The sequence below is a fragment of the Sebastes fasciatus genome, chromosome 8, assembly GCF_043250625.1.
Source record: "Sebastes fasciatus isolate fSebFas1 chromosome 8, fSebFas1.pri, whole genome shotgun sequence".
Lineage (NCBI taxonomy): Eukaryota > Metazoa > Chordata > Actinopteri > Perciformes > Sebastidae > Sebastes > Sebastes fasciatus.
In genome coordinates, this window is record NC_133802.1 from 22924348 (window position 1) to 22952210 (window position 27863).

Here is a 27863-nt window from a genome sequence, read left to right on the forward strand (position 1 = left end):
AAACTCTCAGGTAATCGTCTTTAATGCGTTTCCGGGTGTGGAAGGCTGCTGCTTCCTCCTCTACGTCACCGGCAGCCAGCCAATGAGAGGCCGTTATTTCCAGAGCTAAAGCCTCCAGTGATGCCGGAGAATGTGATTCTGCACCGATCAGGCTGTCTCCTCTCACTAATCATCTCATTTGGGCGACGCAAAATAGAGACGACTTCGATCAGAAACAATACATCGGATCATGTGACGATATGACTGACAGGTGTAGCAGGTTTGTGCCGTTTTCTCCGTTATATTTCGCTGCAAATGGCTTATCGTGCCCATAATAAATGACTGATGCCCCAGCAAAGGTAACACACACACACACACACACACACACACGGGGTGGAGATGATACTTTTGCTGACTGTAAATGTAAATATACACACAGCTGCTGCTACTGTGCATAATGACAACATTTCAGCAGCTTTATGGTGAGAGATGTGGACTACACATGGCTTTAATTCGCTGTCGCAGCAGTCTCAGTCATGTGTTTTTGATATAAACTGATGTAATGCCTCCATTAGGGTGAATGGTTTGTCGCCTATTTGATTTATTGTCAGAATAATGAAGGGAAGCTCTCTTTTTTTTTTTTTACTCTCGTCCTGTTAATGGTTAACATCTGCCTAAGGTTGGTTTGGGGTCCTTAACCTCATCCATGATGCAACAGATACAGAATCAAATGACATTTAGCAGAGACACTGTGTCAAGTGTGCAGTCCATGTCCACAAAGGACTCCTCTATATAAGTCCTCATGTCAAAAATGGCAAACTGAATTCACATGTTAAGCTTTATTATAGCTTAGTTTAAATGCATTTAAATCAATCTGCCTTAAAAGATAAACACAAGTGTAGTGATGATGCCATCCTGCAGCCTCTACAGACATTTATTAGTGGGACAAATCATCATTTTTACTGGAGCACACTTTCAGATTTACAGTCCTGCATTCAAGTGAAAGGCTTGGATGGCTCAGAACTTCCTTCAGCTCAACCAGGACAGAACTGAGGTACTCGTCATTGAAGCAGAGGCCCCAGAGGGAGAAACTGACTAAATTGAAGTCCCAGGCACCAGGCTAAACACCTAGGTGTCATCATAATCTAACTTTTGATGCCCATATCCAGAGTGTGTCCGAAACTGCCTTTTATTACTTGAAACATATTGCCAGAGTTCCTCTCAGGCCAATACTGATAAGCTTGTGCACGCTTTTATCACTAGTAGACTTGACGATTGCAATGCTCTCCTTTTTGGCATAACCCCCAAAAAGCCATAGATCAACTTCAATTTATACAAAATTCTGCTGCTTGTGTGTTGACCAGGGCCACAACAAGGAGAGCACACATCACACCTGTTTTAAAATTGCTGCACTGGCTACCTGATTCTTTTATTGGTTTACAAATCACTAAATGGTCTCACTCCCGAAGATATGCACCCACGAGATCCCTCAGGTCCTCTGGTGGTTGTCTCTTAGTTGTTCCTATAGGGTCATCCAGTCTAAAACTCACGGAGGGGGCGCTTTTCGCCACCATGGCCCCAGCCTTTGGAGCGGCCTGCCGGAGGACCTGAGGGGAGCAGAGAGTGTGGATACCTTTTAAAAGAAAACTGAAAACACCTTTTTACCTTGGCTTTTACCTAGTTACCAGTTTTATTATGCTATACTTTATTTTAATAATTCAAATGTCTATATTTATTTAAATGCTTTTATTTATTAATTAAACTTGTGTTATTTTTATCTCTTTATGGCGTTGCATTTGATGTATGACTTGTGCTATATAAATATAGTTTGATTAACTGATTGACAAAAATTCTACACATTCACAGTCCTTCACTAGTTCAGTGTCCGTGTACTGACTCCAAAAACTCTCAAGTCTAGACGCTTTCCAGCTTAGTGAGACGGTTGTCTGTGGTTTTAGATTTCCCTGTCCAAATGTATTGCAATAACACACATGTTAAAGTTTGCTTAAGGCACCACGTCCCTGTGAATGTGGGAGGGAGGGCAGGAGGGATTAGGCTGCAGGGGGCAATGCTTAAAATGCATCCAATATGATATAACAGAGCATACTTAAGCCACATCACATCTTTTCATTTTTAATGCACAGTAGCACATCAAAAACATGTCTCGCCATTTGGATTTTATTGCCTTTTTTATATATAACGTTTCAGGTTAATCAGTCTATCAAATCCATCCTGGTGTGTTGTGTTCCCATGTAGTCATCATGCTGTAACTGGGACATCACGGTGCTGGGGACGGTCTCACCATGAAGGGCTCCAGCTCCAGATGGGCCTTCTCCCTGGGCTTCTTGGTCGGGGCCTGCAGCATCTACTTCTTCCTGCGCCAGGTGTGGTTTGAGAGGAGCTACCCCGTGCTGACAGAGGCTCAGGAACAAGCCACAGCGGTGTCGGAGAGACCAACCAGCTGGAGGAAGGAGGGAGCCGCTCTCATCAACCTGCTCCACCCTCATCATGCAGGTGCTTTACACTCTTTCACACTGATAAAATCCCTCAGTATGTATGGGCTGACAAATAGAGTTTATTCAGAGTTTATATGGCCATTTTATAGATGGATACTTTATTTAAAGTTTATGAGCTGAAGCACAAGCGAGCATTTCAGTTATCCTGGATACAGGAGGTTAGTTGGGTGGCGTTAGAGGATGATATCGGGCAGGAAGATTTCTGACCCACTTGCCCAGTCGGGCAAAAAAAACAATGTTGAACTCTACCATATAATCGCATGATGATGGTGATCGGGAAGTGGAGAAGCAAAAAGAGGGGAATGCACACAGAGGCCATAAATAAGGGAAGAGGATTGACTAATACCTGCTCACCCTTAGTTAACAGTTAACTGTCTTCTAGGGTTGCAACAGATCAATCAATGTCGAAATGTTGATCAGTGTTTCCCAAAGCTCAAGATGACATCCTCAAATGTCTTGTTTTGTTCACAACTCAAAGATATTCAGTTTACTGTCATACAGGAGTAAAGAAACCAGGAAATATTCACATTTAAGAAGCTGGAATCAGAGAATTGTGATTTATTTTTTTTTCTTACAAAATTACTCAAACCGATTTAATCTATTATCAAAATAGTTGGCGATTAATTTAATAGTTGACAACTAATCCATTAATTGTTGCAGCTCTGCAGTCTTTGATGGCTTTCTAATCTGTTGAGGCATGTAGACTTCTAGGTTCAACTGTCATTCACGTAGCAAAATGCAATGAAATGAAAACAACGAATGTGGAGTAAACTGGATATGGAGCAGTCATGCTCATGTGTGAGGAGTGCCAGGGTGGTGTGGCATTCCTGATAAGAACTACACATGCAATCGCTCCACTGCACACCAGCTAACATTATGTGTCACACTGTTTACTGTCTCCCTCTAGATGAAGACAGCCGGGTGGCAGATGCATTGTACCAGAAGGTACGGGTTCTCTGCTGGGTGATGACGGGGCCGTATAACCTGCAGAGCAAGGCCCGCCATGTCAGGGCCACCTGGAGTCGCCACTGCAACGTGGTGGTGTTCATGAGCTCCGAGGACGACCCGGACTTCCCCACTGTGGGCCTGGGCACCAAGGAGGGCCGCGACCAGCTCTACTGGAAGACCATCCGAGCCTTCCATTATGTCTATGAGCACCATGCAAGTGAAGCCGACTGGTTCTTAAAAGCAGACGATGACACCTACGTGGTGGTGGACAACTTGCGCTGGATTCTGTCCAACCACACCCCTGAAGAGCCCGTCTACTTTGGCAAACGCTTCAAGCCGTACACCAAGCAAGGCTACATGAGCGGAGGGGCCGGCTATGTGCTCAGCAAAGAAGCCCTCAAGAGATTCGTGGAAGGTTTTCGCACCAAAGTTTGCTCGCACACCACACCTGTGGAGGACTTGGCGCTGGGGCAGTGTTTGGAGAAGATGGGCGTCCTGGCGGGCGACTCCAGGGACACTTTGCATCGAGAGACTTTCCACCCGTTTGTGCCAGAGCACCATCTAACTGGCAAGTTCTCCAAGAGCTTCTGGTACTGGAGCTATTGTTACTACCCAATTGTTGAGGCAAGTCCCTTCACTTCTGTTTTTATTTGTGAGCTATAGTATGAGTTGGTAGAGACGGTAAAAGCAAACAAAAATACATGACACCTGTGCTCAAAATGCTTTAGAATGGGACTAATGGTTTAGACGTATACCATATAACCCCAAAATCCCAAGTTTGATTCTCTCCAGGGCCATTTGCTGCATGTCATACCACCCTCTCTCCCAATATTTCTTGTTTATATCTACTCTGTAAGCTGTCTTAAATGTCACCATTAAAGCACAAGGCGGCTACGTGATAAGACAGACATCCTGTGGAGTGGATAAGCCTTATTAGAAAAGGGGCAAGTCAGGTTAGTAGACATGCTATTAGTTGAAAATCCTTTAATATCATTAGTGTACATCTGCACTTCAACAGAGAGAATTATTCTTTTATTTTGAAATGTACCGTAGGGACCTATTCTCTAACTGAAAGTGAGTGTAGTGTGCATTATACTGTTTATTTTGACGTATTAAATAAATTTGTAGGTGTTGCTATAAATGACTCATCAGAGGGATAATAACTAAATGAATTAATATGTGATTATCTGGCACATTCTAATGCCGTACCTGACCCCCGCATAGAACGAGTGAATTGAAACAGAAATGAGTTCATTTTAAAGGAGATGATTGCAGCAGAGACAATGTCCTGTCAACAAAGGGAAAATTGGCCAATTTGTCACAGATGATGCTACATTTATTGTACTTTGCAATTAAAATGAGACGGGTTCATTACTGATGCTGTCACACACTGATTGCCAGTGTATGGAGTAGTATTGTCCTCTGTCTTTTTTTGAAAGGGGAACAAGAAAACAAATGTTCTTTAATAGAAAGTTTAATAGGAAGTAATTATGTTTTTTTTAATCAGACTGCTCAAATGGAAATGTTTGGTTTCATAACTGTCAGCATGTGACAGTTTATACAAACGTAAAAGATAAGGATATTCTATATTCTTCTTATTGTGATGAAAAACAAAAAGACCATGACTTGTTTCCACTAACAAGTCATTTGTTTGTAGCCAGGTTATAGCCAGTGGGCAACCTCAGGGTCTGAAAAGTGAAGCCAATGAGGAAGTGCCTTAAACTTGCATTCTTTCTAACAGCCAGCAGGGGGCGACTCCTCTGTTTGCAAAAAGAAGTCCGGTTGTATAGAAGTCTATGAGAAAATGACCCGACTTCTCACTTGATTTATTACCTCAGTTTACCTCAGGAGGTCAAACAGAGCGTTTCAGACAGAGGGTGAAAAGAGGTTAGCCTATAAACATGTTCTAGTAGAAACCCATAATACAAATATGCACCTGAAAATGAGCATAATAGGTCCTCTTTAAACAAATTCTAAATGTAAATGCAAACACATGAGATGTGCTATATGTAGCATCTTTATACAAGAACAGATCATTTTTGGATATTACAGTGACTTGTTACTAATAATCGCAACAATTTAGGCAATTGTTAGGTTCCCCATGACAACAAAATTGTCAGTTAATTCTTCATAAAATGGAAACCATATTTGCTCAAAATCCTGTTTGCACACAAAATGTTCCCACTTAAATATCCCCCTTACATTACAAGTTTATCTTTATTCAATGGATAAAGTTGTTGGAAGCGAATATTCTCAGGACTTTTCATAGTAAAGACACCTTGTGTCTACAACTAGTTGTTAGTGGTCAATTTCTCTTTTGTGCTTTAAAGCAAGGCACATTTGTGCAGTAAAATCTGATTGCAGTGAGGTGGATGATGTTTGATGTTTGTTTATATGTCTTACTATTAATGCCAAAATGCTACATGTAGTATATTTTGAGTGTGTTCTAATATCATTTGAATATATGTTGTGCAATCCTACGTGCTAACGTTTGTGTGTGTTATTGTTCCTCAGGGTCCGCAGTGCTGCTCTGACCTGGCAGTATCTTTCCACTATGTAGAAGCAGAGCTGATGTACACGCTTGAGTACTACACTTATCACCTGAGAGCGTACGGCTACAGGCCACGCTACAGGCCCTCCTTACGCCTGCAGGGTCTGAGCCTCGGCCCGCTCTCACAGACGGCGGGAGTCAAAGGGGTTCAGGAGGTGACGGACGGAAGGAGTCACACAACTTCAGCCCTCTATGTTAGTGGAAACCAAACTAAAGCAGAGACGGAGCTGGAGAAAGGGGGGAAAGACGATCTAAACTCTCGCATCACTGAGAACAGGACTGCAGTCACTCACCGCTGATTCTGTGTTTAAGCTGGGGTGATTTCCCTACAGTGTGTCAGCTAGTGTTTTCTCCTGACAGGTCTTCCTTGATCTGATCGCAGTATGATTCCAGCCAGTGTGACACTGTAAGCACTCACAGTGAGAGTGGTTTACAGCTTTGAATATGATTCAGTGGCAGCTCTGTATGGCTTTGGCTATTTTCAACCAAGATAAGTTTGACATAATCAGCATTTTAATTTATGAATTTATGATGTTACACAGTCACAGAGATGTGCTTGGAGCGATGCAGGAAGATGCGCATAGAATGTTATTTTAATGTATTTTACAAGAACCTGATTTGAGCCAATAATGCAGCAGCAGAAGTATGAAAAGATTGAATCATTGTTAATTCACTGTTTCATTTTATTTTTTTCTTGAAATGGAGAGCAGCGATAAATTGCAGTCCGTGTTTGTGTCACAACTTCAAAAGGCTTAGCCTCTTTTCTATACAACATCTTTGCTTTTCTGGTGTTAAATCTGATGTTCATGGTTTTACTTTTCAGAAGTTTAATTTTAATAATTTAAAATTGAGTTTTTTAGGCTTTCTGAAACAACATGCAATATTTAAAATTACAATTTTTTTTTTAACTCTGTGTCCGTTTGTTTTTTTCCTTTGATTTCCTTTTCAACCCTCTGCGGTTGAATAGTTAAAGCAGACTCTACATCCACAGCCAGCAGTGATACGATGTCTGTTTCAGTAGGAACAACAACAACTGTGCTGTTTAAAAATGTTTTTTTTTCTTTTTACCTTTGAGTGAGATGAGATCCTCTGATATGAAAGTGCGTACTTGAAACCCCCTGTACTTCTTTTTGAGAACACTTCTGATGAACACAGTATTACACAATGCATCCCTCTTGTGAAGTAATTTTATATAACCCAACAATAAACATGGTAGCAGCTGTGATTGAACATTACTGTGTGTACTGGTGTCGAGCTTGAAGAATCACTCATAAACAGCTGCAGGGAAATGCACCGACGTTTTAAAATGAATAAATGATGTATAAAAAATTGTGTTTATTTTGATGTTTTGAAGAAAAAACAATAACAACATGATAAAGAAACATGTTGCTACTAAACATGTTTGGTCTTCAGATAAAACAAATACAATCTGTGTAGTTTATAGTCACTTTCATAAGCCAGCTGGCAGGTTTACAGTGTGAATCACGCCATTTAGTCGTTTCCTTCAGACATGTAGTTCATTGTTTGTGTTCTCTGTGATCTTCCGTCCTTGATGCCAGATGAGAGAGTTACTTCGGTATATGAATGTCTACAGCCCCTGTAGAAACCTGCAACAAAACACATCATACAAATAAGTATTATTACGACACTCATGCATTTAAAATGTGTAAAATAAAGCATTTAATACACTGCCAACTAGAGATTTACTTTTTAGAAATGAAAAGCATCATTTGAGTCAGCAGTGCTTTTAAGACTTTAAAGTTTGAACAGCAGATATTGTATCATCAGAACCTCCTCTGTCCCATATGGTTTTATCCTTTATTAGCCAGGTTAAGCAATGACTTTATTTTTTCAAGATGTTCCATCTACTGAGTGAAAAAGAAGAGGCACTCACCTCAGCCTGCACTTGTTGAGAAAAATGCCTCTCCTCTCTGTATTCTCTCTCCTCCAGGGACCATTATCTGTGAGAGCAGACATTACAATATATATAGTCCCATAAAGATATATTCTTTTTGTGATGAACATCGTGAATCTGAATGCCCACAAAAGCCAACAGGGGTATTACGGATATTTGTTGCTTGTGAATTGCCAGACTCACCAGGCTCTGAGTTTCTCCTTCCCATAAGACCAACAAAAATGTCATGCATTTCCCCTAAAAACAAGAATGACAACATTAAATTTAGTGTTTTTATGATGATTTTAAAGAATTTAAAGAAAGAAAAATCACATCATTACTAAATCACTTACTTTTTTGTGGTGACTGCACAGCGTTTGCATCTGATACGAAATGAAATCGAAAAGGAAAAAAAAACAACTTTGTGAAATAGAACTGAGCATTTCAGGAAATAAAATCCAAATGATATGATCATGTAGAAATTACAATTGCAATTTTGGACGTTTTTTTTTTTTTAGTTTATTATCGTTAGCATTAATACTGTTATTATTATTAACTTTTGAATGTAATCAGTGGGAGACTCACCTGCATCTCTTCTTCCCATCAGACCCACAAAGCTGTCATAATCCAAATCGCTATACCTCTTCAGAATGTTCCTCTTGAGGTTGTCCAAGCCTGTGGTCTGCTGCAATTATGAGAAACAAAAAAAAATCAGTTTCTATTGAAAGATCTGGAAAAAAAGGATATGAAAAAAATATATATATATATGAAAATCAGCTTTGCCATTACAGCTTTGCCATTAAACAATAAAGAAATCAGTTTCTTTTGAAAGATCTGGAAAAAAAAAGGATATGAAAAAAAAGAATAATAATCTAAAAATCAGCTTTGCCATTACGCTCCAGAAAAACCTACATCTGAAGTTGATCTGCGCGCTCCAGGCTCCTCACATCTGGACTGGCTGTATCGAAGTTTCATGATGAGGAACAGAAACACCAGCAGCAAACCTCTCCTCATTTTCTCAGCACCGCCTGTACGAGAAAATGTATAGTTATTTATTTTATTAATTTGTTACCTTATAGGTAAAAATATCGCTTTAAAATCAGGAACCAATTGCATCTGTTGCGCATAACCCGCTGCGTAATTGGTGCGTAAAAGCGCGCGGTGTAAGGTTTACAAAGATATAGTTCATAAATCATATTTCTAATGTAATCAGTAAATTCATGTTTGGATACTCTTGTGTGTATCCAGAAAAAACATTCACGTTTCCTCTCCAAAAAGTCACCATAAATCCACTTCTTCATGACAGAAAAAGACAACTGTTAAAAATAGAATAAACATTTTACTTTAAGCATTTTTAAAAAGTAATCCTTTTTCTTTACCTGTTTTCTGTCGAGCAGATAGCTTTGGTAAAAGAGTCGTCTGCGTGCGTCCTGGTGCAGAGGAAAGTGGGAACTGGTAGATCCTGTGGTGAGATCTGCTCCGGATAAATAAAGGCGTCCAAGCTTTGGGCTAATAAATAATAACTGGATACCTGCGTAACGCCAATCAGAGACTGAAGCGTAGGTGGAGTATCAGCTCTTATATCACGTTGTGCTGAAGGCTATAAGCAGAATACTCATTGATGGTCATGATGCTGCTGAGAGCTGTTGCCTCACCAGTACGCACGCACACCATCAAAAACACTTCTAGGCAACGTCACGAGGACACAGGTTCGTGGACTCAAGCCCATCCACGAACCTGCTTCGACTGTTTATAAATCATACAGTATAAATTATCACCCAATTCTGTGTTACACCTTTTTGGCCAACTTCATTCCAACTCATTGCCACAAGTTTTAAAACAAATTTGGGGGGGGGGGGGAGTTTAAGGTTAATAAACCTCATTTTTGTGAAATTCTACCTCATTTTTTTATTTTAAAAGCAGAAATTATGATTTATTTTGACTAAAGTTATTGGAGGAACATAATGTTGATGGATTATCACAGACGGGTAGATGTAACAGTTTAGTTAGACTATTGTTTTGAAACCATTTAAATGTTTTTTTAATGGCAGCACATAATGACACCTGTGGTCCTCAAAAATTGACCCGGGTAGGACCACAGATGCTATAAATTAGAATAAATCACCCAGAATTCAATGAAAGTAGTGGTCATTAATTGTTTTTGCAAAGACCATAGTATAGGGAACCACCCATGTTATTTTGGGGCAATTAGATGAAAGAAATCCATATTTATGACATAGTGAATTTTGTAAACGGGTCAGATTTGACCCGAGGACAACAGGAGGGTTTTAAAGATTAGGCTCCAACCGCAGCTGGCTTTGGCTAAGACAGTTACAAATAAACATTTGTAATTGCAGCTGATCATATTGTTTGAAATAAAACTTCAAAGTGCAGCAGTCTCATTTATCCTCCATCCTCACATGCTCCTATAGGTGCCTTTCCACTCCATTGACCAGCCTGCATGGTCACTGTCAAGATGCTAATCTTTTAAGGATGTAATTATATAGACAGCAGCTGCCTCTGCATGTCACTAGAGGACGGTGATGTATGTGACTATAGAGCTGTGTGTTTGTAATACCCATTCATACAGAAAATGTGACATGAAAACAAACATTTGTCCACCTGTCTGGGTTTTGGTTAATGGATCAACAGGTTCATTTCCCACCATATTGTATGAATTTAAATGCCAATTAAAATATATTTTTGACACTGTTCAAGAGCACGACACACTGAGCTAAGAACGCAGATCAATAAGTGGTTATTATCAGTACAGACAGATAGGCTGAGTTGTCACTATGACTAAAAATCCAGACACGTGTTGTTGGGACAGACACGTCATAGCATCGACACAATGACCAACACGTGATTCAGAGGGTCACTTGAAATAGTTTTCACGGCTGCTCTTAAACTGCTCTGACAGGTGGTGAGATGAGATGTCTGTCTTGTAACTTGTATAAGCACCGACTGTGTGACACTTTATTTAATATGCATTTACCTCGAAGCAGCACTACGTGATCTAGTTGATCATTTCCTATAAAACAAACATAGGCTGGAGAATAACATTTAGTATTCATGTAAATCCTGAAAAGATGTTTAAGTGTCTCATGAAAAAAAGTGTTTTCCCTTGTATATTATCAGCAGCTGAAAACAACTCAAATATAATGCTCATACCAAACCTATCATTTTTTCTTGCAATTACACAAGCAATTACCGTGTTGGTGTTTGCGCACACATTCGGAATGCAAAGAAGCATTAATATTTCAGGAAAGCAAAGTTTGAGATCATAGCTGTAAAACATGCACGCGGAACTATTGTAGATATCAACGGCCTCTGGAGTCCTGATAGATGGAAGCGGGTATGACACCTAACAACAAAGCACCGGGCGAGAATCCAAATAGTGCATTTCACAAAAGGTTAACATTGCTATGTTTTAGTTATGACTTCCCATTTCCATATTTGTCCTGTTCCTGTATGTAGCGTGGGGATTGCAGCAGTGCAGGGGTTCGGGATGGGAGATCTGACAGAGGTAGGGGGAAGTCATTAATTGCATTTTTACATTATTGATGAGTGTTCTTTTATCCTCCTTGGTAATCAAAGTGACTCTGTTTTTGGACTAGCACAGGGAAAGAGTGCCAGGGGCTGTTTATCCACAATGTGCCATGGCAGGAGAAGCTTATGGATATTGGGTCGGATGTGCTGCGGGGCTCAATGGACGTCCTGCAATACATCACAGGTAGCCACATACCCTGCGCACTGCTGAATGATATGACATGCACCCTCTGCTGTATTGCATTTTGGATGTGATTCCATACCGGCACACGTCACAATGAAAACTCTTACTTTGTATGGGCTTCCATCGGAGCGGCTGACATCGGGGCAGAAAGGTCAGCAGGACGTTCACGGTCGGCTTACTCACAGCAGGTAGCCCACATACGTAGGTGGCTATGTGGACCAGTGTTAGAGAAGACCAAGATAAAAAGACACAGCTTAGCCTCCTACTAAGATCATATGATGCGTATGAAGGAGTGTGTCTCTATGCAGGCAGGATTTGTGTTGAGGTTTGGCCACTTGAAAAATATTATTGCAATAGTTTTGTGTGGCTTCATCATTCTCCTATTCAGATGTTTCTTACACATTTATCTGCATGTGTGTAACAAGCAGACCGTATGAATGTCATCTTCCTATAAAATAACCTCTGTTTTGACCCCTTTAACAGTTTCATGAAATCATTTTGTCATTTAACAGGCTGAATAGATTGAGATAACCTTGCCATGGAACACATATGAAGAGAGAAATGGAGAAAGGAAAAATGGACCCTGATGGAGACAGAATATATTTTTTATATGTGTCTTTATGGACACATCGTCTTTATCATTTATTCAACCTTCCAACATAGCTATTTGACTGTAGTTGAGAAAGTTGAGGGAAAAAACAGTCTGGCAATTCAGTTAGTTTGGAGGTCCATGTGAAGACACAAGACTACAGATGAATTCTTTTGTGTATGTGTGTCCGGAGAAGGAGAGCAGCACATAGAGCGCGGAGTACAGTCACACTGTCTCTCTAATGGAGCTGCCAATCATCCATTTGTGCAGGCTTTAAGAGCCTGAGAGGGAGAAGATATAAAGTAAGTTCCAGCTTGGAGTTGAGAGAAGACAGTGACGCGACAGCCCTTATATGGGAGGGATATTATGAAAGAATAAGCGACCAGAGGGAAACGGAAAAGAAGAGTCTGTCGAGGGTGAGAGGAGAGAGTGATTGCAATGATGTGCGAGAGATTGCAGGGTGTAGATTTAGCTATATTTGTATACAGGCTGGGGTTGGATGCACAGCTTGCAATCACTGGCCAATAAGTCCAAAGGGGATTCTGCATGTGTGAACACAGTTACAGGAAAACAGTCCTTCACACACTCCGCGGCCGTCCCTGCTGTTCGTTCTTGCTCGTGGCGACGTGAAGACTAAAATAAGCAGATCTAGACGATTCCAGGCCTGTCCACGGTAGATCATAAGATGCACCTGTCAATAATTGAGTTAATGGGCTCTAATCTAATGGGAGAATTTAACTTAGAGTCCACTTGGGGCATGCGAAATGACTTTGATGGATGCAGTTTTTTTTATTCCACCCACTCCTCGCCGATCTCTGACTCGTGAGGTCCCGAAGTGTCGCTTCCATCTAAATGTTAATTTGAAGACTGTTTCTTTAAGACTGGCATGGATGCTGATGTGCTTTGAAAGTCTATTTGCATTCGACCACGTCGGGTATGTGAAACTGTGAGCTGTGTTGTTGCTAAACCAAAACACATTCTCTTTTTTTTTTCAGTGTTTTCCAAAGAGCTCCTAAAAGTGTTTTTCTGTTCTCTCCTTGTCAAAAGCTTTTTGTCCCCTTTAATCTTCTCTCGGTGACGATAGTTGGCACTGAGGCCTGTGGGAGAAAATAAGGCTGATGCTGTTTAGACTCTTGAATCCCTGTTCTGGTCCGTCTGGTAACAGCATTGCCTATTTTCTACTCATCATGCAGTGAGAACACTCTCGGAGATAGACACTTTAGCATCCTGTTCATCACAGAGGCAATCAGAGCCGGTTACACTCTGTCCTGGCTTTTATTTGCACTGTAGTTGATAGAATGGGTGCTATCAGGAGAGTTGAGTTGTGTGTTTTATATCCTGAAGAGGTGCATGCAGTTGTAAGTTTGTTGAAGAATTTTTGTTTTTATGCCAAAGCGTTTACTTTATTTGACATTTTATTATTATACACGTCAATGTCCAAGATATGAAGATGTTTTCTTTGCACTGCGTGTTGAATGCTGCCATTTTTCTGCTGTGGGGAGATGTGATGCTAAATTCATTTCCTCTGCCATTTGGTGATTACTCTGCTGTCACCTCTCCAAACATTTTGTCTTTGCATTCAGTTTGAATGTTATCCATTGGCGTTTAACCCACTGTATTCCTGCAGAAACTCATTGGATTTGTAATATATGCAGCCATGTACATATTACTCAGCCTGGGACACAAATAAGTGAACAAAATGCAGATGTATTCTTTTAATAAAGTGGTGGCAGTGGTGCGAAGGAGTGAAGCAGCATTCACTTTAGTAGCAGACATGACAGGTGAGATAGTTGATCAATAGCTGACAGAAAAGCCTTCAAACATGTCCATAGACTGTATAAGAAGTGGACGTAGTCACTGTGACGTCACCCATTGGTTTGCTACCATTTTGAAGCATCGAGTTCAGCATTTTGGTTGTTGCCATCTTGGTTTTTCTGCAACCAGAAGTGACACGAGAGGGTGGAGCTAAGTACAACCAAACACTGAATAAGACATTTTTAGGCGACCAAAATGTTATAATTAACTTTCATGAACTGAAAACACACTGTCAAAGGATTAAAGTTGTAAGACGAAAACACAGACAACTCCCAGACCGAACAACGCCGTGCTAGCGACCTGTCAATCACAAGGTAGCCACGCCGTAAAGCACACTCTGCTTTATGGTCTATTTGACTCTAAATGGGACCATAATTTAATAAATGAACATCATGATGTATTGAAGAAGACTTGAAACTATCGATGGAGACCATAAACTCATGTTGACGCTTACTGAGGTAATAACTCAAATGAGAAGTAGGCTCATTTTCTCATAGACTTCTATACAATCAGACTTCTTTTTGCAACCAGAGGAGTCGCCCCCTGCTGGCTGATAGAAAGAATGCAAGTTTAAGGTAGTTAAGGTGGATTCACTTTTCAGACCCGGAGGTTGCCCACTGGCTATAACCTGTCAAGATTTGGCTACAAACAAATGACTTGTTAGTGGAAACAAGTTATAGTCTTTTAGAGTAATATAGCAAGTGAGCTACCATCACACCTGGATATTGCACTGACTGACCTGCCCAGGCTTGACCTCTCTCTGCTTCTTATTTCATTCTGTCCCGCCTGCTCATAAAATTGTGTCAAGGGAAATTATGGAATCATGAGATCAAGGTGTGCAACATAGGGGCTGAGACAGAAATTGGAAACCATGAAACACTTCACGGTCACATTAGTCAACGTCTGAATTTGAACATTTCATATTAGGAACTGTCCCTTCCTGCTGTGTGAGTGTTCTTGTGTTTGTGTCAATCCATGATGTGAGCACACTATACCTTCATAGATGCAGTAATGGCAGCATGCAAATGTAAAGAGAGAGCACAGACACACACATAAACATACAAACACCAAACCAACCTCACTTGTTTTATTCACCTGTGATGTGACAGATACCCATGAGACTATGCGGAATATTTCCCATGACAGTGCTGCAAATACTATAGGCCACATTGATCTTTGCTCTTTTCTATTTCAATAATGACAGTCATCTCCTGAGGGGGTTGGATTACCCCTTTGTTCTTTATTATTTGCTAATATGGTCAGAAGGTTCAATGTGATGAGCTTTAAGAGGTTTGAGTGTATGATCCATCACTGCCTGATGCCCACTGTACGCTCACTATTATTTCAAAACAAAATACATATTATAGATTGCCGCAATGATAAGACAGGACCAAAGGTGAGTCCTGCTTAAAGGTAATTTCAGAGGCAATAATAAAACCCTATAAAACCTTATGAATGACTGCTGGCATTTTTGTGCTCCACTTTGTCTCTTTTCACTGGAGACCAAGTCAATGACACACATTATTCATGGAGCATTCACCTAATTTACCTTCAAGAAACAGCTGTTATTGGTTTTGTGGTATGAGGGGTCAGCTATTGATCAACTCTGACACATCACATCGAGACCGTCGTGTTTCTCTTGAAGGCAAAGCTACAGAAATCTGACCCGCCAGATACACAGAACCATCTGAAAGGCCGTCATTTAAAAACTGTTTGGAAAAGAGCAGGCACTTTAAAAAAATACTTAAATACAGGATGGACCACCTCTCAATCAAACTCTTGCCTAGTCCAGTCAGTAAAAGAGTGCAAACATTGTCTTCAGTGCCTCCCTCTTTCATTCCTTCAACCACCTTCTTGAAAAGGTCGGCGTTGCTTTATTTGCACATATCCAAAAACCTGTTGATATCCAAGTATTTCATTATGTCTAAAAGCAGGTGTGTTTCTCCTTCCGACCAGAAATGTGGGCATGCATCTCAGCAAACTGTCGGCTAGTTTGTGTACAATGCACAGAGCTGGCCGTAAGCAGAAAAGAGGCTGTGTGTTGCAAACTGCTATTAAAACCCCAATTGAGACGCATATTCCGAATGCGATGTCCAAAGAATGCTCCTAAAACCTGAATGATATCGGCATATCCCACATTTATTAATCCGAAAATGCTCCATTCGGAATAAGGCCTTCTGAATATCTTAACAGAATATGCTGTTTTCATGACACATATCAAATTCTGAATATTGTCATATTCGGAATAACAGTGGAATAGCATGTAAACATAGTCATTGATACACAAACAGAGGTCTCTTCACTGGGGTGTCATCAGAATAGTTTCAGATTTTGTAGGTTTGATTTGAGGTAGTAGTAGATACTCAAATGTTGTGGGTAAAGTAGTGGTTGGTTTTATGGCCAACTGTTTTTGCTCTTTTGGTATTTTTTTTGGTTTAGTCTCGTCATCCTCGTTTCTAGCCACAGCAGGCAAAAGCTCTAATAAATCGACTGTACGCTACATCCACAGCACCCAACAACAGAAATGAGTGAGTGACTAGCTGGTGAACATAGTGGAGCATTGAGCAGCCGTATATTTCCCACAGGAGTTGGTTGAGAGACGCATGAAATAATTGCTAATGTTGCTCTGCGTTTGCTGAATGTGTGAATAGCCCATTGTTTCTTGACATGTTCGCCATAACATTTTTACAAGGTGATAATCTTTCAGTGTTGAAGCTTGTTCCGCTACCCCCAAGTTGACAGTTACAAACCTGTAATATTCACATTTGTTAATTTGGTCAAATGAAAGGAGGTCTGAAGCAACGTTTGATTCAGACTGAAATTAACTGGAGAAACGCAGCCTCCTCATTCATTTAAATGGAACTACTCCGTTGACGCAGCGTGCTGAAGACTCCAGCAAAAACATTGAACCTGGCTCAAACTTTGGCCAGAATACAATGTGATGTCTTCCTGCAACATAATGTGTTGGCCAATGAAATATGTGCAAGCGCACATTCCTTGTAGATTACTTTGTAACTGCTATATATCTACTGTTCACCCCGCAATCGTTGTGCCGAAAGATAAAATGATTGTCACCAATGATAAATTGTGTCTCTTTATATTATAAACAATTGTCTAATGTTTTGGTGTCTGATAAGCCTTTAAAATGGACTTCCTGGATATCATCATCTTACCGACACCAACACGCCCGCAGTACGCCTCTGATCTGGCCGCAACCCCTTCTAACACATTAGAAGACGTGAAATAACTTCAAAGACCATGGATAGTCTCAGTTCTGTATTTCATTTCAGGATGCTCATGGTTAATTGAGTTTTTTCCCCAATGATTTCAATGCATTTTGAGCCAGATTCTGGTGGCCATTGGAGGACCTGCAGCTCAAGGCGCCTCCACGCTGGCTTCATCACTCAACTGTGGTGGTTTCTTCTTGGTTTTGACTTGGTTTTGACTCGTGTTTGTCAAACTCTGTGATGAAATTTGTTACTGTTACTTAGTGACAGATCCTTTTGAAACATTTGTTGTTTCATTCTTTGCAAACTCACATCAAATGTCTTTATAGTTGTCAAATGCTGCTAACTTATATTAATATGACTCGTACTTGTAGAAGTGTTTGTAATTGTGAACAAGTTATTCAACAATCCTTTTTTCGGCTTGTGCGTTCATATTCAAATGAACAGCAGTGAGGTCACAGTTGTGTGTAAAATGTTGAAATGAGTTTTGCAACTTGGGGGTTACCTTCTAGACACAACTTTTATTTATGAATCAACCCGATTTCATGGGATAACGCATTAAGGCTTTTTGCGTGTCATTTAATGCCACGTTGTTGGCATGAAACAGTTGCGGTTATGTTTAGGCAACAAAAACACTTCGTTAGGTTTAGGAAAAACATCATGTTTGGGCTTAAAATAAGTATGTAAACTAAGTAAAATACATACGGACAACACGTCTCACTAACGTAACTTTAAAATAACTCAACAACACTTTGGTACATGAACACCGGTCGCGAACAACGGTCTCTCATCCACTTCCCCTCCCGCCCGTCATAGTCTCTCTCATTTTTATTCTACATCACTAGCTCTGAGCGTAGCATATTCACACAAATGCTTTTGCATTGCAGTCAGTACGGACGACATGGCGTACACATGACACGGCAAAAGTAACAAATGCGTTGTTATTGCACGTGAAATGCCTTACAAATTCCCGTGTCATTCATACATCATTTGGTGAGCCCAGGCTGTTGTAATTGACCGTTCACATGTGCTTGTCTGTGTAATTGTGCGTGCTCCCAGTACAACATTTAAATGTTTTCTGTTCAGTGATTATATTTGAGGAGCTTTTACAGTTTTGTCTTCCATTCCCACCGACCCCACCCCCTCAACACAGAAACACACTCCGCACATACAGATGAGTGATGGCCTTGGGGTCTTCTCTGTAAATGACAAGTGCCATCCATAACAGGCAGGCAGGGGCTGGTAAAGTGATTACGTTCATAACACACGGTGTCTCAGTAAACACAGCTGGCACCCACGTCTGTCACGCTAGACATGAAGGCAAATTGCTCAGTCCATGCAAAATTATGGTTTGTGTTATAGGTTTGTCCTAACAGAGGGCTGTCATCGCTCTGGCAGATGGATGGACTGCACCTTTATTCCGCCTCACTTACTGTAGAATCTGAGACTGTCTGAGCCAGAGGATGTCAGAGACGGCCAAGTGATGATAAACTGATAAGATACGAGCAGGAGGACACTTAAAGGCTATTGTGAGCATAGGGAGCACATTTTAAACTAATTATATATCGCTATCTGATAATTACAGGCATTATAATTCATTATAAATGTGACACGGCTCTATAATGAGATTCTTATCTGGCAGTGCCATGTCCTGATTACAGCAAATGTACTTTGATTTGCTTATGATAATGCAGTATCTAGAAATATAGACTCAAAGGGAACTGGACTCTGTTTGAAACCTTTTGGATGACTAACAAATATATATTTGACTTATCACAGTAGGAAAAGTACAGGTGTAATTAATAACATTATTAGCTACACCTGTGCTATCCTGCTGACACACCCATGCTACACTCACAAAGTGATGTCACTTATTTGGCTTGATTACATGTAGGCCTTGATCAGACAGAGCATGTTTTGCAGTTTGTTGCATTTTTAAAAAAAAAAAAATTATTGAAAAAACGTTATTGTTGTTATGCAATCACTGAATGAGTGCTAATGTTAGCTTAACACAAACTATGAACCTTCGAGTCTGAGAAGTGAAGCCAATGCTGAAGTGCCTTAAACTTGCATTCTTTCTAATAGCCAGCAGGGGTCAGCTCCTCTAATTGCAAAAAGAAGTCAGATTGTATAGTAGTCTATGAGAAAATGAGCCTACTTCTCACTTGATTTATTACCTCAGTAAACATTGTAAACATGAGTTTATGGTCTCAATCGCTAGTTTCAAGTCTTCTTCAATACAGCATGATGTTCATTCAGTAAATTATGGTCCCATTTAGAGTCAAATAGACCATAAATAAGGGTATGCTTTAGGGCGTGGCTACCTTGTGATTGACAGGTCGCTACCACGGCATCGTCCGGTCTGGGAGTTGTCCGTGTTTTTGTCTTACAACTTTAATCTTTTCAAAGTGTGTTTTCAGTTCAGCATTCGGTTGTACTTAGCTCCACCCTCTCGTGCCGCTTTTGGTTACAAAAGACCAAAATGGCGACAGCCACAAACCAATGGGCGAGGTCAGAGTGACTACGTCCACTTCTTATATACAGTCTATGCAATAGTGTATAGTGGAGTTTAAATGAATGAAAACAGCTTACCTGATGTCTCAAGTACTGCACTAATTACCGCACTAAACTAGTTTTCTGTTCAGATCATGGTCCGTGATGTAACATCGTCAGTAGAAATCACTCAACTTTTAGTTTCACACGGGACATGAACGCCGGTCCCCAGAGTAAAAGACCTGTGTTTGTCCCATCCGCCACCCCTCACACCTGTTTTTAGACGACTTCTCACTCTCAAATACTACGTTCCTTGCTCTACTCATACAGACGCTACAGGATGTCATATCAAAATGCAGAGGGCCACTGCCCAAGCGTCGGTACTAGTGTTGCCAGATTGGGCTGGTTTCCGCTCAATTGGGTTACTGGCTGGGAAAAATAGCCTTGGACTGGTAGATGATGTTTTGGCTGTCAACATTTGGCAGGGTTTTGAAAATATTATGAAAACAATATTACCAAACAAGCCAACAAGCTGCCAATTTATGGTCAAAAACACAGACACAAAATTCAGTAAACTTAGTTGTGTCCAGTCACTCATATTATTGACTCATTTCATTTGAGAAATATTTGATTGACTTGAGATGTATTCCATCATCGTTGGGGATAACGGCAGACCTACTTACCTTGACATTATCATCATTGATATTGACATGGCAATTTGCGTATTTGGTTGTCTGACTGCTCTCTTTGTTGGTTGGGATTTAACATGTCATATTGAGGGCCGCGTGGAGGATCCCTCCATCGTAGATATGCTCTGAATTTGGAATTTAGCACCTTTAATAAATTATAATGACCAACAGTAAAATGTTGATAAAACAAAAACAATTAAGATAAACAATAATGATAATAATAGAATAAGTAAATAATAAAATCACAAAATTATAAAAAAAAAATAAAAACACTACATAAAACCCAGACTAAATAGATGGGTTTTCAGTGTACGTTTAAACATAGCAAAATCCTCTGGATGGCTGTTCCAGTGGCTTGGAGCATAAAATGTTTTTCTTCTGCTTTGTGGATCTGAGGATCCAAAAGCATTTCTGAGAGGTAGTCTGGTGCACAGCCATGTGGTGCATTATAAAGAATTTTAAAATCTCTTAAGTGCTCTCCTTTTGGTCTTAAAAAGTCAGCACTCGTGCGGCAGAATTTTGAATTAATTGTAGTTGATTTATTCTCAGTAGACCTGAAAAGAGGGCGTTAGAATAGTCTAGCCTGCTAGTTATAAACACATGCATCAGCCTCTCTGTGAGAGAAATGGCCTCACTTTAGCTCTTCAAACGATAAAATGCTGTTTTTATGACTCAGAACAAAAAATCACTCCTAGATATCTTGCAAGGCAGACGAGACAAAATTGCTGTGAGAAAAGTCTGTTCCCAGACTCCCAGTAGAGCTCTGCCCAACTTTAGCCTGAGCAGAGCTCCAATCAGCCAGAATAAGTGAAAACACCTGTATGGGTGTGTTAATGGCGCAGAATGGAGACGAGGTAACTGGGAAATATATAATGATGACATTCACAAAGACACAGCTGTGAATTGGTGACCACAATAATGATGATTGTATATTTTCTTAATATGCCATCTAAAATAAAACACTTAAAGGAAAGTGTTTTTTAAAACACTGATTGCATATAGCAGCAAAATATACACCTCTCACATTTTGTTTCTTCTTGCACTTTTAGGCACTTCCTGTAAACCTTCCTGTCTTTTCAGTCTTCATCGAGATTCAATTTATTACCTCAATTATAATATTTAACGTGATATTTGATTACAACAGAGTGTGAAAGTGAAATATTGCTTTGGATTTAAGGAAAGGGAGACTCGGAGGACAGAAAGATAATTAGTGAGTGGCTGTCACAACAGGATACAGTTGAATGACAACATTATTTGTTTCCTTCCGCCAGTAACTCATCATCATCTAATTAAAGGTGGCACCATATCTTTCACATTAAATCCAGTGTCTGGCCATCAAGCCTCAGTCACACTGTTTCCCCATCTCCCACTCGCCCCACCATTGTTTTCATCACCATCATTTCCTGAAATGCTTCAGGGTTTACATTGCATGTGGTAATTGTGGGAGATTTAAATAGAACTTTCTTGGGAGGACATCTGTGACGCACTGGGCCTTTTGGGTAACACATCAGCCAGCAGCTGATGTACAGTATGAACAGTAGATCAGCTGGGCAGGAGCTTGAATGCCACAGGATTGGTGTGTAAAATTAGTTTTTTTGTTTAATGTATATAAGAATGAATAACATTTCAAAATAAAAAATTATAATATTATATTGTTTCACCTGCTCCTCTGCAAGTTTTCTTATTTTCCCCCTATACATCAGACCGTCAATACGTCATCCAGAGTATGCTATCATGGCCACGCCCCCTTTTGGGGGAAAACAATCCCGTGTGCCTCGTAGATGACAATAGAGTAAACAGAAGATGTTGAAACATGTGTCCAAACTTCTATTTTAAACAAACTGGTTTAAATGAATAACACTATGCCGAAGAGTTGCTGTGTAGTTGGTTGCACCAACAATAAATCCAAAAACGCTGATCTCCGATTTGTTCCCCTGCCATGTCCTGAAAAAGATATAATAGAGTGACTTTATGGCTCCAAGCTATAGACCAGACCAGCATCACAACATCATCGAGGCTTCGCTTCCTTTTGGGGGAAAGAAACTCGCTGTCACATGAGAGAAAATTGGAAATAACGAACAGCTGTGGTGCTGTGGGTTAACCGAGGCTTTCACACTGAGATTTGAGGCACATACGATACGTGACTTGCATGGCTAGTTAACATTAGCGTGAGTGTGAGGCTGCTGCAGTAATACAGTCATACATTAACGTTATAGCAGCATCAGACTGTCATCTCCAACTAAATCTCAGCCTATAGATCAAACAGGTGGCTTTTTACACGTTGGTTGTTTACAGACAACACTTAGCCGAACGTGATTCAATCAAATATGTAACAGAAGTCTGGATAAGCAATATCGGGCCACTGTGTTTGACGGGGGAAGACTGAAGAGACACGACGGCAATCAACTTGAATTTATTAAGGTATTGAGAATGCTCAGGTTCAGGCAAGATCACAAAATAATTATTAGACATGTGTATAAAACAATCGTTGGTTTAACAAAAGAGGAATGTATACAAATTTGTCAAAATTCAAATCCAAACATATTTCAAATTGCATCGACATTTATTGGATCTTCGGTTTTCTATCTCCCAAAAAGGGGCGTGGCCTTGTCTTTTTGCCAGTGTTTGTCTTCGTGCCATTCTGATGTATTGTCTGTTTGCCACTCCGGATCATCCAGTCTGAAGATGGTTAAAAACATCCCATTGCTGCTTATCACCTGATCTATCTGTCATGCCTCCATACCTGATCTTTATTTGTCTTTTATATCTGTGTGTATTCCAGTTAGCTTCTTCAGGGTCCTGGTATTTTGGCTCACTGGGACACTTGTATAGAACTGAGCCATCGTTAATGTGATTAAGAAACACCATGTGAAAGTCAAAATGTCTGCTGTGAAAAAGTCATTGGCCAAACAAAGACTGTTTTATCTCCGTATATTATTGTAAAACATCATGCAAGAATTTCACGGAATCGGCTAATCTTTTCTGTAAACATAAATGTATACATTTTATACATTTCAAATTAATTCAACTTAAAATGTCTAGTGTGTTCACAGCTTGCAAGGACGTACTGCCTGAAATATTTAATTCAGGGCGTAAAAAGATCATCAATGAATACACTACGGCGGCCTCAAAGCCCCAAAAAGTCGTAGGTGCCTGTTTAGAAATGTATCAGCCTTTTTAAAGTTCATGGAGTTTTGAAGTGTGGTTGTATGAGGTACTTATACATAGTAGGTATATTACTTTCAGACCACTTCAGGACTTATAAGCATGAGTTCTTTTGACTGCAAAGCATTCACTAAACTCAACAAAATATGTTTCTAAACAAACATGATTAGCATATCATATTTGCAGACTTCCCAGCATGCGCTGTTTGAGACTTAAACTGTCCAGAGACCCTTCTTTTTTTAGTTCGAAGAAAAACACACAATGGACATTTGCTGTGTGTCTTAAATACATGTTAAGATAAGGCATTGGTGTTTCTTTTCATAATAAAGAAAACAATGCGAACCACAATTCAGGTAAGTATAGAAATTCAGTCCATAACCCCGTTCACAATACATATTATATGTGCATTGACTGGATGCATAAAGTGGTTCCAACAGGAGCAGCTGCTGCTAATTTTCTCTTTAGTGATGCCCCTCCCACTGTAGGCGGTCGTAGCCAACCTCAGCATCTGAGAGCTGGTTAAGGAGGGTCATCAGCTGATTAAACTCACCTGGGATCCTCAGGCTATAAAAGTTGGCTCATGTCTTCACTCTGTTTCTCCCATCCACCCTGCACCACTCGCCTCCATAGCACAATAACATACATCCATGCACTGCTTTCATTACTGCCATTACCCATTCCATTGTTTGTTCTGTGTTAACCTAACTGCTTTTCTCAATTGTTTAAACACTAACACTGGTACTTCAGCCACAATTGCCACAAACTCTGATACCAACCCCCTGAAGCAATCCTGCTAAAATATAAACACATTTCCCGCTTGACACTACGATTGTAGTTCTAAAGCATACAATTCTCTACAGTTGGCATGATCTTCTTTTGAATAAAATCTTTCTTTTTACTGCCATTCAAAATGCTAAAGTTCAATTTACTACTCACCACTCTGACTCCAAACATGGGCAAACACATTTTGCACAACTATAGTTCTGCAGGGATGAGTCCTAAAACTCGGGAATGAGATAGAATATTAGCACCCCTGGTTCCCTCGTCTTGAAGTCAATGGGGTTTTTGAATGGGTTTTTGGTTAGATGACTGAAAGGTCTGTGGTTAACACAAGCTGAAGAGATTTTAATGTTTTGTTCTACGACATAAAATACATCAATAAATACCCCACTCGTGGATTTTGAAGCTTTTATGTCTTAAAAAAGGCGGTTGCTAAGTGGCTAAATGAGACTACTAAAAGCCATCAAGCCAAACACTATAGTGTTCATGTGTATTCTAATGTTAGCTTTTTACTTCTGCAGATTGCATTTACGCTTCAAAAATCATAAAAGTGGTCATTTGTGAAAACTATCTTGATGAACAAAATGTGTAAATATCATAAACATTTGTTTGCCAACAAGTTTATTTTCTGTAATAATCCAAAATCCAATGGAAAAATCTCATTGTCTTTTTGTCGAGGGAACCCAGGATGATACTAACTTCCATTTTGACCTACAGAAATACATCATCCCTGCAGCACTCGATTAGCAATCATAGCTTTAGCAATTAAAGGGCCACAGATGAGCTCCTCAATTGATTCAACTTAAAGGGGCTCTGGGGAGTTTTAAACAAACAAGTTCCGTTATGTAAAACATTAAAGATCTGCAAAGCTGACTTAAATCCAGGATTGTTTACATCCATGTTTATTAGCTTGCAGTCTTCTTCTTCCATGTCGTTACCACCTCTTGTTAATCAGTGGAGTAGTGTGACCACTTTGGTAGGACTGTGCATCGAGTACCCTATGTGCATGTGTGTCCCTGTGCAAATGCACGAGACAGACACAACAGGGATCCATTCATAGAAAAACATCTCAATCGTCTTGACTAAGACTAAACTAGAATGTTTCAGAGACTTAAATTTAGTCCACTAAAAAATTGTAAAGGATGAGGTTGGCTTGATATGACTAAAACTAAATATAAGATCACAACCCGACTGAAGCACTTGCAATTCAAGCACATATGATATGATAGCCTATTTGGAACTTATCTAATTTAGTTTAGAATATAATCATGATTGCCAGTTTTCAAATGCCACTACGTTTTATTCTAATGTGATACCTCTCTAACAGTCTTATGGAGTGCATTCAGGTTACTCTTCGGTGAAGTGTTTCTATCACCCTTACGGTAATTAGTAACTCTAGCCAGAGCTTGAATTCTTAACATCTTACAGATACTTAATACGTACTAATTTACAGTATATTCCATTCCTTTTCTAAAAGCTTATTCTCGCTCAAGGACAAAAACTGGTGTAAGCACACAACGTACATTTTATTCAAGGGTCTCCATTCACTGCTTGAGAACAGTTAATTAGATTCACTGCAGCCGTGGTCTGTGCTGCGTCAGTGCAGAAGGGCAATTTGCCATGACCGCTTCTCCAGCATGAAGGACTGCAGACCATTTTTCTTACAATTGTGGCTTTTGTCTCGTGCTGCTGCCATGCCAACACAACTGAGCCACCCAACCACTGCCAGCTCAGCCTGCTAAGACGTCTTGTGAGAGCCACATATTGGGCAACTGTCACTATACAGCCCTTTAATGACTAGCATAGTAAGCTCAAGGTTTACGTCCATGCACCTGAATGAATGTTGTATGACATGGTCCCCTTGTATCCAGAGATTGGCTGAGGACATGTGGCTATTATGTGTGACCCTAGAGTGGGAGATGGGTTATTGCGTGGATTGACTTAATTTCCCTGAAGAGGACAAGATATTAGTCGGAGGACTGATCCCCCGATTTTATATTATTCTCTGTCAAGGGAGTTTTGATAAATGTCTGTCACAGCAGGATGTTGCCATTAGTCCAAATAGTGAGGATACAGAAAGACAAAGACGAGTAATGAAACTATTCAACAGTTGGACAGAATGAAAGATGCTGATGAGAAGCAGCTGCTTTCTTCTGAGATGATGAGCGTACACTGTTGAGTAATTTCCTGAGAATATACTCGGGTACGACACACTAAGTAGCTGCGCAAATATTGATAATGGCATCCAACAAGCTGAACTGGAAAGAGCAAGCGCTACAGTTGGTCTCAACACAATTTCACGACTAGTTAAGGAGATGAGATTAGAGACCTGTTGCTCCGCTGTGTCTCCTCTCTCTCTCTCTCTCTCCTCCCCGTCAGACTGTCTGCAGACTAATTATTTCATCACTGATGCACCTGAACCTGCCAACTCATGTTTGTGGAGACAAACAGGAGAGCATACGTCTGTATTAACCTTAGCTGTAACACTGTGAGACACCTCTGTTTTCATGCTGATGATGTTCCTGCATCTGATATGCCATCACGTTTCGGTTTTGACACATTTGCACTGTGATCACATGCTTTAGCTCGTTTCTGTAGTTGAAATGCAGCACAATGTCGGTACACACTTTCTCCTAAAAAATAATTGCTATTTTTCCCTAATTCATAAAAGCTTTTAAAACTTTTTCTATTTAAATTCATGTAGTTTTGGAGAGTACAACTCACCTCTTCCATTCCAACACTGACCCTACTGTCATTTTGTGCATTCAGATTCTCCTGTAGATGATTCATTCATCTGGCAGAAGGTTTTGTACTGTCAGTGTCGGCCTCTTTCAATAGTTAAAAACCTGCACATACTCCTGTACAATGGCTCAAGGCTTAACATTCAGACATTTCATATTAAATAGTGTGAGTCAACTATGTGAATGTGTGGTCTACTCTACGTTAAGATATTATGTCCTGATTTACGATTTCTACAGTTTGCTTGTAACTGCAAAGATCTCGTGTTATCTAAATGGAAATGTGTGCGCAGAATGACAACCGTTTTGTGTGTTTTATACATAGACCCATTGGTTTGTGGTCTGACGTTCTGAAGCCTCTGAAGAGTTCGGCATTTTGGCCATCGCCATCTTGCTTTTTTGCAACCAGAAGTTATATGAGAGGGTGGAGCTAAGGACAATCGAACGCTGAATAAGACTTTTTTAGGTGACCAAAAAGGTTGTAATTATCTTTCATTAACACTTAACTTTTTGTTGCAACCAGAGGAGTCGCCCCCTGCTGGCTATTAGAAAGAATGCAGGTTTACAGCACTTCAGCATTGGCTTCACTTCTCAGACCTCAGAGTTGCCCACTGGTTTTATATAATTTTTCCTCTTATAACTACGACATGAATTTGTCCAGATCCAGTTAGCAAACATCTGTAGAAAGCAGAAAAATATATTCTTGCCTTCACATCAGATTTCAAGATTAGAGTCATAACTTCCTT

At 40.1% G+C, this 27863-nt stretch overlaps 2 protein-coding genes across 2 annotated transcripts; one reads left to right on the plus strand and one right to left on the minus strand.

Annotated features, from left to right (window-relative positions):
* The first annotated feature begins 82 nt into the window (after positions 1 to 82).
* c1galt1la (core 1 synthase, glycoprotein-N-acetylgalactosamine 3-beta-galactosyltransferase 1, like a) lies at positions 83 to 7229 on the plus strand. Its single transcript, XM_074644383.1, has 4 exons — positions 83 to 259; positions 2236 to 2493; positions 3403 to 4067; positions 5958 to 7229. Exons 2-4 carry the CDS (start codon positions 2283 to 2285, stop codon positions 6291 to 6293), a joined length of 1212 nt encoding a protein of 403 aa, XP_074500484.1. The 5' UTR covers positions 83 to 259; positions 2236 to 2282; the 3' UTR covers positions 6294 to 7229.
* Positions 7230 to 7447: 218 nt separating this feature from the next.
* tac3a (tachykinin precursor 3a) lies at positions 7448 to 9489 on the minus strand. Its single transcript, XM_074644385.1, has 7 exons — positions 9268 to 9489; positions 8801 to 8916; positions 8474 to 8573; positions 8242 to 8271; positions 8093 to 8146; positions 7889 to 7955; positions 7448 to 7601 (listed from the first exon to the last, which is right to left on the minus strand). The coding sequence occupies exons 2-7, from the start codon at positions 8900 to 8902 to the stop codon at positions 7583 to 7585; spliced, it is 372 nt and encodes a 123-aa protein (XP_074500486.1). The 5' UTR covers positions 8903 to 8916; positions 9268 to 9489; the 3' UTR covers positions 7448 to 7582.
* Between the last annotated feature and the right edge of the window lie 18374 nt (positions 9490 to 27863).

Coding starts and splice junctions, on each gene's coding strand:
- tac3a (XM_074644385.1), bottom strand. CDS start 8,902: ATGAGGAGAGGTTTGCTGCTGGTGTTTCTGTTCCTCATCATGAAACTT. Junction 8,574..8,800: donor CGCGCAGATCAACTTCAGAT/GTAGGTTTTTCT, acceptor TCATAATTGCAG/CAGACCACAGGCTTGGACAA. Junction 7,956..8,092: donor AAGGAGAAACTCAGAGCCTG/GTGAGTCTGGCA, acceptor CTGCTCTCACAG/ATAATGGTCCCTGGAGGAGA.
- c1galt1la (XM_074644383.1), top strand. CDS start 2,283: ATGAAGGGCTCCAGCTCCAGATGGGCCTTCTCCCTGGGCTTCTTGGTC. Junction 2,494..3,402: donor GCTCCACCCTCATCATGCAG/GTGCTTTACACT, acceptor GTCTCCCTCTAG/ATGAAGACAGCCGGGTGGCA. Junction 4,068..5,957: donor GTTACTACCCAATTGTTGAG/GCAAGTCCCTTC, acceptor ATTGTTCCTCAG/GGTCCGCAGTGCTGCTCTGA.